We start from the raw sequence: 13,271 nt of genomic DNA on the forward strand, positions 1-13,271 counted from the left end.
CCAATAGAATTAGTAAAATATCAGTTTCCAGTGGGCTAGAAATTCAAGTTCTTTAATAATTTGAATCTAAACTACTGAATATACATGCAGGCCACTGCACATACCATTTCTTTTAACAAATTACTCTATAAAACTGGCATGGACTTTGCAGACTACCTGTGCATGCCTTTCTAGGCACTTTTATTTAGAAGCGGGCGCTGTGGTTTTGTTGCAAAAGTCATGATTTTGGGGGTATCTCTTACCTTAAATTCTAGATGCCCCTAAGTTCAAATAAACCTCTCTTCACTAATCTTCATTTAGTCCTGTCTCCTCCTCAACTTGTCCTCTATTAGAGACCTCTCTGCTGTATCCTAGTACATGCATATCTCAACCCCAGACCACAGCAGTTAATGTGTTCTTCAAAAATCCCAAAATCCTAAGGCCATAAGATTTCCATGAGTATCATTATTCCCCAAAGAACTGAGATATTGTTTCAGTGCCTTTGACTTCTAAGCAATGCCCAGGGAATGAGGCAAAATTAAGTCCTGGTCTATTCAAAGAACAAAAATTCTCCATAGATATTGCACACTTTGGGATTCTGAGTTTGGTGGAAACTTAGTGAAATCTGTAATCACATTGTTACTCCAAAATTCAGTTTTGACTATATAAACATGTAAATTTTTACGATACGATATATGAATACAGAAGCAGCAACTCATGTTTCTTCTCTGAAGAAGATACTGGTTGCAGGGCAAAGCAAAAAGTAAGTGGTTAGTGGTAGTTTGGAATGAAATCAGTGAAAAGCTGATTACTGTCACAGTTCATTCTCCCATTGAAATGTACATGCTATGAGAGTGCAGCGTTTCGTATCTAGCTGTCTACTTTTAGCACATGAAATGCCATGTAAGGTTGTCAACAGAGAAAATTCAGAGAGGGAAAAAGTAAATATCTCACAAATTTTGTTTATTTTATTGAAATATTTACATAATCTATAAAATCAACTGCTGTGCTAGTAACTCCAGCCTATGTGTACTGTAATAATAACACAGATTGGGGGTGGAGGTTTTTTACAGATTTTAGATTGAAATTGAGTATTTTTTCTAAGTAGTTATGAACACAGAGTAGGATTTAAGTAGCAAAGTTTTGTGGTTTTTATTTTTCTTGGTGCAGATCAAATCTTCCTGCTGATTTTAGAAAATTTCAGTTTAGGAATTACTGGCACCTTCCATTTTGTGTGTGCCATGTCCGTTAGCAATTTCATTCATTTAAGTGTAACAGTAGATGGTCAAAAATATTCTGGTTTCTGAATTGAGGAATTCATCAGGGAAAGTTTTCTTCTGGAATGAAGACCAGTTGTCAAAATGCATCTTGTGTCTTGGAGAGATTAAGTATAAAACCCAAAAGAAGGCCAGGAAAAAGAAAAACAAACAAAAAAATGCATTAGTCATATCTCTACTACAACCACAATTTCTACCACAGAAATGCTTTTCCGCATGGCTTAGAAATTTATGCAGACAGAATTTCCCTTAGAGTTCACTCAGCAGTTAGGTTGTACAGTATTATGTTAATACTGTTTTATACCTACTAATGTGTTGGATTTTATTACTTGCTGTTTTTAACAAGAAAATCTTGGAACTGTTTTCCAGTTATAGATGTTTTACTTGGCCAGCCCTCTTCTCGCCGTCAATTTTAGTGAAGGGCACTTTATCTCATCTATTTAATCTAATTTTTAATTTTTTAAAAAATTGCCTGATTACAATGGTAAGGGTGTAAATAAATATATTAGCACTCATGGGGTATATACATGACTTTTCCACAGGTCCCAACACTATCTGACTGAAGTGCTAACAGCAATGAATAAAAAATTATTTCTCAGTTCTCTGTAGTGCACCAAAATGCATCTGTTGTAGTCCTGGTAAACTTTAAATAGCTAGTAAATATTAAAAATAGTATACTTTCAAAGGGGCTGTGATATTTTTATCGTGTATACAGACTTAATTTGGACCTGGAAAATGAAATAGAGGCAAAAAGCTGATATTTTCGTTTTCATATCTTCACTGTTGTTAATGCCTCCATTTAATATCTTTATCCCAAAAACATTTGAAGGCGTTTCATGAAAGTAAAGAATAACTAGCTGGAGAAATTTGAGGCTACTTGTAACCATGTTAACAGTAAGCAATATTAATTGTAGTTTCAATGCAATAAGAGAAGTAAGATTATTTTTAACATGTGCTCTTAACATTCTTTACCTCAACACCAATAACTTAGTGTCATTGTCCTTTCTGTCTTAAATGCTGGATCTGTGCAAAATATTCAACAGTCAGATCCATTGCTATGACTGTTCCCTCTGTAAGTGGTATAAAAATCTTAGTGCAATAAGCTTAGCTTGTTCAAGGTAAAGGGACATGGCAAAACCACCTCGATGATCAACAGATATAAATAGACCAAAAATAATTAGCAGTTCTTCTGTTTTATCCACAGGTATGAGTCCAACAGCCAGTCCAGGACTAGGTGAAATAATAAAGGGCTAAATGACACTTTCTTTTCTTACCGCAACCCTCAGTGCAAGTTAGAGCTCAGGAACTGAATCTCTGCATTAGTCATAACATATATGGCAAACCATAAGCAGTTCTCTATATCCTCATAGTTTACAGCATCCTCAAAATAGATATGCAGGCAAAAAAGGTCTAACGCATGTAAGAAGAATATGTTTTATGTCAAATTTCCAACTTTGTTTCTGTTGAAGTCCTAGTCTGAACGTGTAATTACGTTTACAGACTGGGTATTTGTGTGCAAATGACCACTTATAAAACTAGTTCAAATACCATTGGGACATCATCCCCCAAATGGCAAAGGGTGTCCAGGATTTTGATCTGATTGCACACAAAATAAGTTTGAGATTATTATTTGGTTAGGGAAGTGCAGCAGAGGGCATGGGACTGTCAGTTACTTTCTGGAAAGCTGACAATCATGAGATAGATGGTAGGATATGCTACAAATGTGGAACAATGCTGTAATCTGCTGGGGTTTTCCAGTCTGCCACAACCTGTTCCGCCAGACTGAGTGGTCAAGGGAATGGAGAGCAGAAAAGGAAATTTTTGTTCTTCTTGTTGTTGCTTTTATCCTGGTGTCATTATCAGCAAATTCCCTCTTCAATATCAAGACTTCTCCAGTCAATTGAAGATACTTTGATATAAACACATATGCAAAACAGGATAGTGATAGTTTAAAATGAGCCAGAACTTTTAAGTTCTCATAAAGGTGAATTGAAATTGGAAACAAAACCAAGCTCCTCTTTATAGTTGCTAGTATTCTTCTACAGATTTTTCTGCAGACTTTGGTAAATGGTCAGTGCATGTAATTACAAGGTTTGACCCCACAAACCCTTACTCACATGAGTAATTTCATAATTCTGAAAGAATATCAAAACTGGCAAGAACTGACTGGCAAGATCAAAACTGGCAAGATTTGACTCCATTGTTGTGGTTTAAATTGAATTACAGTATTTAAAATTTAGCACACCCTTGCAGTCCATATAGGCTGGTGATTTAGATTATATCTAAGGGTGGAACAGATAAATCCTACAGCAGCCTGGTCGTCCGGCCTGGGAGGCTTGTTGCCGTGTACACTGGCATCTTGAACCCAGGAGCAGGAAAGTATTATGAAATTTAGATGCAGCAGTGGGGTATTTTTAATATTCCCAGGTTCTTTCTCTCACTCTAAACTCTCTAGCTAATGTGAAAATATCTAACTCTGATGGAGTCAGAAGAGTTCCCTCTGATTTTCATTAGTCTAATGGTGAGAGAGTTCAGCTTATATTACCTAAAGAATAGCTTAAGGCAGCATAAGAGAACATTTTGTGAGATAAAATGACAAAATGGTGTTACACTCTACAGGAGTCTGCAGGACCATCAGGTACATCCTGTAGATCAGTGACTCAGGAATAATTCAGTACCTGAAGGCTTATGTGATTACAGCAAGATTTTCCCCTAATAATTCTTCTCGATAAACATAGAAAATATAACTGAATGCCCAAGAATAAAAACAGTGTGCAAGTTTAGATTTTTCTGTATAGTATTTCTCTACTTTTTATATGTTAACTATCTCTTAGTATTTGGCTTCTTGTAAAAGAAGGAAACTATACAATGTCAAATTTTTGGTTTAAAAATTAATTCCATCATTTTAAAACTAGGTTATGAGAGTTGATTATGTTTTGTGATATCTTTTTATGGGTTTTCATTGGGGTTTTGCAGCTTACTCTGTCAACGTTTTAAGTAAATATGCCCTCCTCTTCTTCTCAAATACCACATGGGAAAATCCAGCTTCTGTAACATCTGTGCTCTATGTTTGTTTACTTATTTATCTACTCAGTAGTAAAGTTGTATGTCTTTGAAGATGAAAGCTTGTAGAGGTCACACAGATGCAAGTTTATATATAGTACAAATCAAGTTTTCTGGTAGGTTTTTAACAGTGAGAAAAAGAAACATAGCTGATAATAACTGTCATGTTACTTTCTGTTTCAGCCATTAAAGATTGTTTCAATGGTTTTTTGTTATGTGCGTCAACTAATCAATGTATAGCAATCTCCCAGCGTTGTGATGGCATTGCAGACTGCATTGATTTCAGCCTTGATGAGTCCAGCTGTTCAGGTACTTAGTTTTGCATAAAAATATCATTTGAAACAAAAAAGTATAGTAATTTCCTACTGAAATTTCCTAGGCAGTCCTCAAACTTAACTGAATTCCCTCTGCTAAAACCTAATCAAATTACATCAGGTATGAATTTTCCTGATGAAAGTATGAGACAGATAAGATAGTGAGAAAAAGATGGAAAATAATATGCTTAGTTAATGTCTTCACAAGGGGTGTTTCTTAAGGTATAAACACATTGTTTAAAAAAAAAAAAAAAAGCCTCTGTAGTATACTACTAAGACATTCTCTTGATTTTAGCCAATTGAATAACTCAACCCACATTTCTGAGTTAATAGGATTTTTTGTTTGTGGTTTTTTTTAAGTGTAATGCAAATCCATGTTGGAAAATAAAACAAAATATGTAACATTTCTTTTAGCACAGTGCATTTCCCACAATATTCAGGTTTGGTTTGCAATAGGGAAATGGTGGAGAAAGGTAAGAACAGGAAAATAATACACATCCAAACTGAATTGGATTTTTATTAACAAAAACTAACAAAAACATAGATGATGATATAAATAATTAAATTTAGATTCAAAGTGCCCCATTCAATGACACAAAGTTACTGCAGTTCTTCCCCAAGCCAGTTACAAACTCTGGGCCAGTTCTGTGTTAACAGTGCTCCCCTGACTTTGGTGAAGTTGCATTAGCTGAGAATTTAACTCTCTGTTTTTATAATTTATTATGAGTTATGTGATAAAGGTCACGATATATAGTATGTATTGTAATAATAGAATTCATTATAGTATGTTAAATGTTTATTCACAAACCAAAAGTTTTACATTCACTTCTTGGTAGGAGGCATCCACTGGTTTCTCTGGGAGTGTAACTTGCCCACAAGTATCGTGTACATTATATATGTTTGTTATACCTTTTTTTTTTTTTTAATGTGAGAGAATAAACCATACTTATCATCAAAAATTACCAATTTTATAATGCAGAGAAAATACATACTTGGAAAATTTTATTTATAAGAAGGATTTTACATGAAAAGGAATATATTCAGAAACTAGGTCAATGTGGAAGAATATAGAACATAAACTAGTAGACTTGCATGACAGTAAATTACAAATCTTTCACTATTTTGTCAGAAAGCAGATCTTTTAAGTAAGTAATTTACTTTCAAAATTTCTTTTTAAAACTGGAGGTGTCCACACTGAATAGCACTGTTTATATGCCTCAGCAAACAATTTTATGTGGCTTATATCCAAAATTCTTTAGGTCTAATTTGCATTTTACCATTTATCTTCTTACTAAAGAAGATTGAGGGGATTCATTTTTGATTTTGAGTTTTTCTTGCTGTAGGGGTGTAAAACTAAACCTCAGTAAAACTAAATGTGATGATGTGGAAACCCATGTTAAGGGATGTCAAAAGTTGATAATAGTATATCACTGACATCCCCCTCTTCTTTAACACCTTTAGTCTTTTCAAGACTGATTTCTCTAGTTCTTATGAGGATGTGATTCTAAGTATTAAAATTCTGGACATCTTTAACAAGAAGGTTGGTGACACAGGAGTAAGTGTCTGTTCATCACCCCTATATAAAAGCTATTAATAATAAAGTAGACTTAGGTACTAATTAAATATAAGTTCAGTTCTTTTGGTTCTTATTTTATATATTCCTATTTCTTTGAAAATCAAGTAAGTGGCAAAAGCTCCATTTCTGGAGTCAAGTGAAACTCTGACTTGAGAAAAATTAGAAGCCTGTTCAAACGAAGCACCAGGATTTCTATAAGCTCAAGAGGAGACCATTGACTTGACACTTGTATCACCAAGTCAAGGTCTAAAGGAAGAGTTTTTGGAAGTGTTAAGCACCCAGAATGACAGATGTGTATATTCTGCCATTTTTTAAATCAGGCAATGACAAATATAATAGCGAGGGGGGAAATTTATATTATAATTTTTACTTTTATATTTTCAGTTTGTCCTGAAGAATACTGCAAAAATGGAGGAAGATGCAACATCAAAGATGACATTCCGCTATGCCAGTAAGTTTCATTGGGGGTTGATTTGTGCTTGAAGTTGGGAAAAGGTGCTATTGAAAGAGCTGTTTTGTCCCCCAGGGACCGAAGTGACATTCAATAGAAGTGTATTTTTAAAAGTCTCTGTATGTCTAAACTATTTTTATTTCTAGTTGCTGAGTTAAACCACATTTTGAGAAGAATATTATTTATCAGATAGAATTTTCTGTAACTTTCATCTATCATTACATGACACAACCTGTTGGCCTGACACCTTCAGTTTTCTGTGTCTCATGTTTCATATCAACATTTAACAACACAGGCTTCTATGAAAAATTATGCCATATATGCAGCAGGTGATGTGTACTCCGGATGAGATTTACAGCAAGCTATGTTCTCATCTTTACCTGAACTTGTTATGTATTTCTGTTATAATGATATTTTTGGCACATATTTGGAGAAAGAGGGTAATGTTTTTCCACTTATGCCAAACAAAGGGTTAAACTTATGCTCGTATTTTTCTGGAAATACTCTATGCTGAAAAACAAATAATGAATACAATTTTGATGTGGAATGTACGAGTCATTAGAAAGTATCTCAGACTATCTGAAGGGATTCATTTACACAAGATATCACTCTGTTTCCCACTGGGAAATTATAGGAGACTTTTTAAAGTGCAAAGAAAGCAATGTTATCATACTTTTGTCCTTCATGTGTTTCAGTGGATCTTGCTGAAGGGTTTGCCAAATTACTGAAGAAGTGACTGTTTTATCACGGTATCTATCTTAGTCGAGACCAGACATTAAGGTTTGTTTCCTAGTCTCTGGGAAACTCACTTTAATACGCCTGCTGATAAAATTTCAGTTATTGCAGAATTCGTATCTTTCAAGACAAGTTTATCCTTTACTGGTTGAAGAAATGTGATAAATAACATACTCAGGAAATACAGGCACTCTCATATAGAGTACTTTGATTTAGCTTTCAGAAAACACTGTTAATTACCTTCAGATTTCCCAAAGAATCTCCTCTATTGTAGAACAGAGAATCGTCTCTGCAAGAAGCTTGGAATTTCATTACACTGCCTGTTTCAAAACATCTTGGGACACAGAAATAGAGAAAGGGGACTAAAAACATGGGGGAAGGTTGCAGATGAAATGGAATGCATAGCCAGCAGAAAATAAAGGGACTGGGAATAGCCAGGGAGTTTACAATTGGTAGATTAAACCCTTGAACAACAAGAAAATTGTTTGTAGGGACAAGGCACAGCAGGATTAATTGAGATTTTAGGGATACAAGAGAATTATAAAATTGAATTTATGTTAGGACTTGCAAATGAAAGGAAACCAAATTAGCAAGTGTTCTTTATCCACAGAAATAAAAAATAGTTGGAATAGTAAAATAGTAAATAGGATACTTTCCTTCAGCATTCAGTAAGAAACACGGTATTGAATTCTGATGCAATGTATACATAATTGGAGCAAAGGCACACAAATTAAAATGACCTAACTGATGGGCTAACATAACTCCAAGAGCTGTATGTGCTTGTGTTGGGGAAATAGGTGATCTCTATTCAACAATACTAGAAAAGTACATGTTGCAATAGCAGAAGGCTTTCTGAAAACTCTGCTGTTAAGGGATGTAACTGGAGAATAGCAAATGGCGAAGAAAAGGAATGGCCAGATCAACAGTCTGATATCAATACCATTCAAGGCTTTACAATATTTTGAAGGAATTACTCATACATATAATAACAGGGGAGTTAGCCATTTCTAAGATAAGCTTCTGCATGACATTTGAAAATCCCACGTCAACGTCATGAAAAGAAAGAAAAGAATAAAAATGTACCTTCAATGATAAAAAATGTAGAAGTATTCCAATTTTCATTTCCTAGGGAAAAAAAATGAAAACCCTAGAAATTAATGTGGAGAAGACACTATTTTTTTACCTGTTTGTTCTCAGTTCTTACCTTAAATTTCCTGAAAAAGTGATGATAGATTTAGGTGGAGATATCTTCTTCTCTTGAGAGCAACTGCTCTTCTAGACTGCAGGGTAGGTCAGGAGAAAAAGCAGAGTGCATAAGAATGCAGGAAGCCTGTGACACAGCAAGGAGAGCCCTGAAAAGAGCAGAGTACAGATACTGCCCTGTCACAGAAGTGGCAGAGAAGGAGAGTCTTCCTAATACCCAGAAGTAATTGTGTGGAGATTACAGTGATCCTAAAAGTCACTGAGTTTGACTAATACTCTTCAGTGACACAGTGGACAAGGGGAAAACTCGTTAACACATCCTTTTACTGCTATTTTTTCTTACACAATGGATTCCGATCTTCCTCTGCTTGAGATGCTTGTGTTCTAGTTTCTATAAAATGAAACCTGAGTCTGGAGTTTAAAAGTCTCTTTGGCTTCTCTGAGAACATTGGTTTAACAAAAAATGTCTGGGCAAGTCTCAAAGCTTCATTTGATTCAATGTTCCATCACGTTCCTATAAAAAACAGAATTGCTGCTCATCTAACCTTAGTTTGAGGTATATTGATAGAAAAGAATCCAACCTCTCGAAAACATTCTTGTTGGTGATAAGGGGTGAGTTTTTCTATGTTTTTGATGCAATGTGGTTGAAGTAGTTAACTGTATAGACTCCTCCAAGTGGTTTAATATGTCAGCATGGGAACAGAGTGAATTTGCAGTAGCTGCTTAGGCAAAATAAATCAACTGTTTGAAGAGATTGAAAGTTGATTTTATACATTTAGTACTTCTCAAGTTTCTTTGATACTGTATGTTTTTGTATGTGTGCACTATTGTTGCTTAGATATATAAAGTTAATATTTAGGACATGAACCTGACTTTCTTTCAGTAGTATGTAACTGAGAGGGATCAGTAGAAGGTGGAAGGTGAGCTCTGACATCCCTCTATAAAGAGATATCTGTAGACCAGGTGGAAAAGATAACAGTGAATACAAGTCTAGGTAAAGTTTTAGTATATATTGGAGTGGGTAACAGGGTTGGTATATCAGGTTGCTGTCATTCCTGTTCATCCTACTGAAAACAGCTTTTCTTAGCTGGTGCATAATGACTGTAGTAACATCAGTGAGAGGCCACAGTATTTGCGAATTTGACTTTGTATAGTGGTGGATGTTCTCAGCAAGAGTTTGAGTAAATGCAGAGCAACGGTGCTTTGCAGGTGATGGTTAGCTTCCTACTTGAGTGAAACACAGCTTGATGGCTGTCCTGACCCTCTCTGGTACGTGACTTCTGAGTTAGGTTTGGAAGCCATTTGCATTTGCTTCTCCTATTTGGTCAGGAGAGTTCTTGGGGCACTTATCAAATATGTTTATCTTGTTCTTACTACATCTTGGGTATCCTCTGTCACTGCCAGACTAGATGGAGCTTTAGTCTGAAATGCTACGGCCACTCTCATTCCACAAAATGTTACTCCTATTTGTCCTGACTGAGTTCCCTTCTGTAGTGGATGTGCAGCCAAGTGGCTAGTGCTGGCAATCAGCTACTGTGGCTGCACATGCAAATCATGATAATTTGAGCAATAATGGCTAGAATTTTTGCAATTTCAATAGTCTGATTTCAAAATTATTCCTTTGATTATATGTGTACTTTCCCCAATTGTTTGTCCACTGTCTTTTTTGTATTTTCTTTATTTTTTTTTAAGTGAGACCACAGAGCTCTGGAAACATAGGAAAGGAATATTGATGAGAACAAGTAAGCTGGGAAAATTGTGTTCGTAGCACACTGAAGTGGAAGGGTGAGGCTTCAAAGATTGTACTAGTGCTGAAAAAAACCCTGAGAACAGAAAAAAAAAACAACTTACGAGACTAATAATACATAATTTTAACTCTCATACCAGCTAGACAATGTTAATATGATAGTCACATTTAAAATGTACTAAAACTCACATATACTAAACTTAATACAGTGCTTGCCTTTCCTTTTATTTTATACAAACACATTCTATGTAATATACCACATTTCAGACCAGTTACACTGACTAATACTAAACAGTACAATGAGAGTACTTTTATTAATGTCTGAGTTGTAGGAAGGCTCTATCCTTAAGCAGAAAATGTAATTACATTCACTGGCCTGTAATTAAACAGCCATGTTATAAATTAGAAATACATCTTCATTAAACAGTTTTTAAATTACATTGAATATGTACCATCTAGCTAACCGAGCTGTGGAGATTAGACTTTCAAGGAGTCATTATACATATATAATTAATTAAGTTTATCTTTGTAGTTGTTTATATAAATGCTGATTTCACCCAAAGTGTATAAACGGAATTATTTTGTTCATTTTCTTTATGTGATAGAAGTGAAAAAGATTACTTTCCCTTTTGTATTTTAGAACAGAATCTGTTTTACAAAGTAATAATTCATTCAGAGGAGAGGATTTTTGCTTATTCTCCTTAGAAAAGCTACAGGCTATTTTGTCCTCTATTTTTTACTTCTCTCCTTCTCATTTTTAAAATGAGCTCATTATTATAACCACAAATAGTCTGTTTTAATGTGCCAATAAAGTATTTTATCCCCAGTGGTACAATAACAAATAGTATTCCACAAAAACTGAAAAAAAAAAAAAAATTACTTTTTTTTGGTAGTTGAGACACTTACTCACAGTCTGATTTTGTCTTCAAAATACTAACTTCTGGTAAGCACAATATGTTTTTGAGGAGAAGCCCTACCTAAAGGTGGCATGCAACTTTAAATAATGCCACAGTAGACTAATTCAATACCTTTTCCAGTTAAGTATCATATGTGCCAAAGGATGGAAATTACACATCCTCTCTGGGCAATGTCTTCCAGTGAGGACTGTAGAGGATTTTTTCTAAACATGTTTGCCTTTGGATGTACTCTTACATGTACTGTTTTACTGGATTTTTGAGGAATGATGGTGGTAGTTATCTTTAAAAACTAAAAGTGGGGGGATTGTTTTAATATCACACAGTATGTCGTGAAAATGGAGTGATAATAGTAATCCCACCTAAGAAAATAAAATGCTTGGAAGCACCTAGCCTGTGATTTGATGGAAATACAAAGCCTAGAGACTGACAAGATAGAAACATCCAATTCATGAGTAAAGAGAGTTTACAACGGGAGAAGATGGCAGTTTCCATTTCAGCTGTTTGTCCTGCTGCTCTGAGATTCCCACCTCACTTACAAGGAGGATTGCTGATGTAACAGCTACTGAATCACTGCAGATTATTAACTGTTGAAGCAAAGCAAATTGGTACTGATTTCACTTCCTTCCTAAGAATCTTCTTTTAGATTTACTGAACAAGTGTGACATAGGTAAATTGATAAAGCTATACAGAGCCTGTATATCTACCCAAGAAAGTGGTAGTCATGCAAAAGCAATTGTAGATAGAGGAGGAATGGAACAAGGATGCAACCATGAATAAAAACAAAAGCCATGATAAGCAGTCAAAAAGATAAGACATTGAAAAGGAATGTTATGCTAAGGTTTGGCTTCTGGGAAATGAACACAAAGGCATATTCTTATATGGAGACATATATACAAACATACATAGCTAGCATGGGGAAGTTTTTTCATATCTTTCCATTACCCAAGTGCCATCTGAAAAGTGATGCTGAGGCAAATAAAATAACAAATTCAGGTTGCCTGAGTTGGGTAAAATTGAGAATGGGAAGACAAGTTAATATCTCTGTTCTCCAGAATAAATGAGACACAGTTCATGTGAAAGAAAATATACAGTGTATTGATGGAAATGCACCTTTAAAGATTTGCTTACAGAAAACTCTTTCCTAAAGTTGCCAGTGCATATATTATTTTCTGTTTACTCTTTATCTTTTCTTATTTGGAAAAGTTTCATGAAATCAAAGTGCCTGTTCCTGATACAATAATACTGTTGCTTTTTGGCTGTTTGTGTTTCTAACATCATAGCCTTTTCCAAAAAAGGCAAACATGATGTCATTAAGAATACGTATGAGATAAGAGAACACTAAGCATCAGAGGAAATTGATAGCCATTTGATAGCCATTTGATTCCATTTCATAAAAAAGCAGTAATCAGAGCTACATAAGCACAAGTATATGCAACCCAGACAAAACTGGCTCCCAAAAAAATTTCATGTATGCTTGCTGATGTTAGGGTCTTTTTTGACAAAACAATTGAATAGTGATTTTTTTTTTTCCTCAAGTGTTTTAATTTAGAAATAAATTTGTCATGTTCACACCTTTTGTATTTGCTTTTGCCAGTCATATGAAATGGTCAGCTGAGCTCACCTGGAGGTTTGTGGCATTTTATATATTCAAGTATTACTAATTAATGTTTTTCATTCTTTTTCCCTGCATTAGGAAGAGAATAGCATACAAGAATCATTATATACATAATCTATGTATATACATATAATACCCCTCCTTTAGAGCCTAAAGTATTTCTGAAATTTGTATATTGTCTTTTAGTGTGCCCTGTACCAGCCCTGGACCTATGTTATTACTTCTCTGTCCAAACTGCATATTTCGTTCAACAGTCTGGATCTGTATATTGAGGTATTTTGTTTTCGGCTGAATCTGGCTGTGGCATGTAGTCCACTCGGATGGTAACTCCTTATCTATCTTCAGGATATCCAAATGATAATGCTAGAAGACTGCTGTTGTGGAGAACCAGAGT

At 34.9% G+C, this 13,271-nt stretch overlaps 1 protein-coding gene across 1 annotated transcript in view; it reads left to right on the forward strand.

The window, feature by feature from the left end:
- Positions 1-13,271, forward strand: part of MALRD1 (MAM and LDL receptor class A domain containing 1) — a 291,485-nt gene that overhangs the window by 236,799 nt on the left and 41,415 nt on the right. The window contains exons 34-35 of the mRNA XM_072851516.1: positions 4,503-4,628; positions 6,594-6,660. Coding sequence (XP_072707617.1) covers positions 4,503-4,628; positions 6,594-6,660 — 193 coding nt within the window. The remainder of the gene's footprint in view (positions 1-4,502; positions 4,629-6,593; positions 6,661-13,271) is intronic.

The sequence above is a fragment of the Ciconia boyciana genome, chromosome 2 (genome assembly GCF_034638445.1).
Source record: "Ciconia boyciana chromosome 2, ASM3463844v1, whole genome shotgun sequence".
Taxonomy (NCBI): Eukaryota; Metazoa; Chordata; class Aves; order Ciconiiformes; family Ciconiidae; genus Ciconia; species Ciconia boyciana.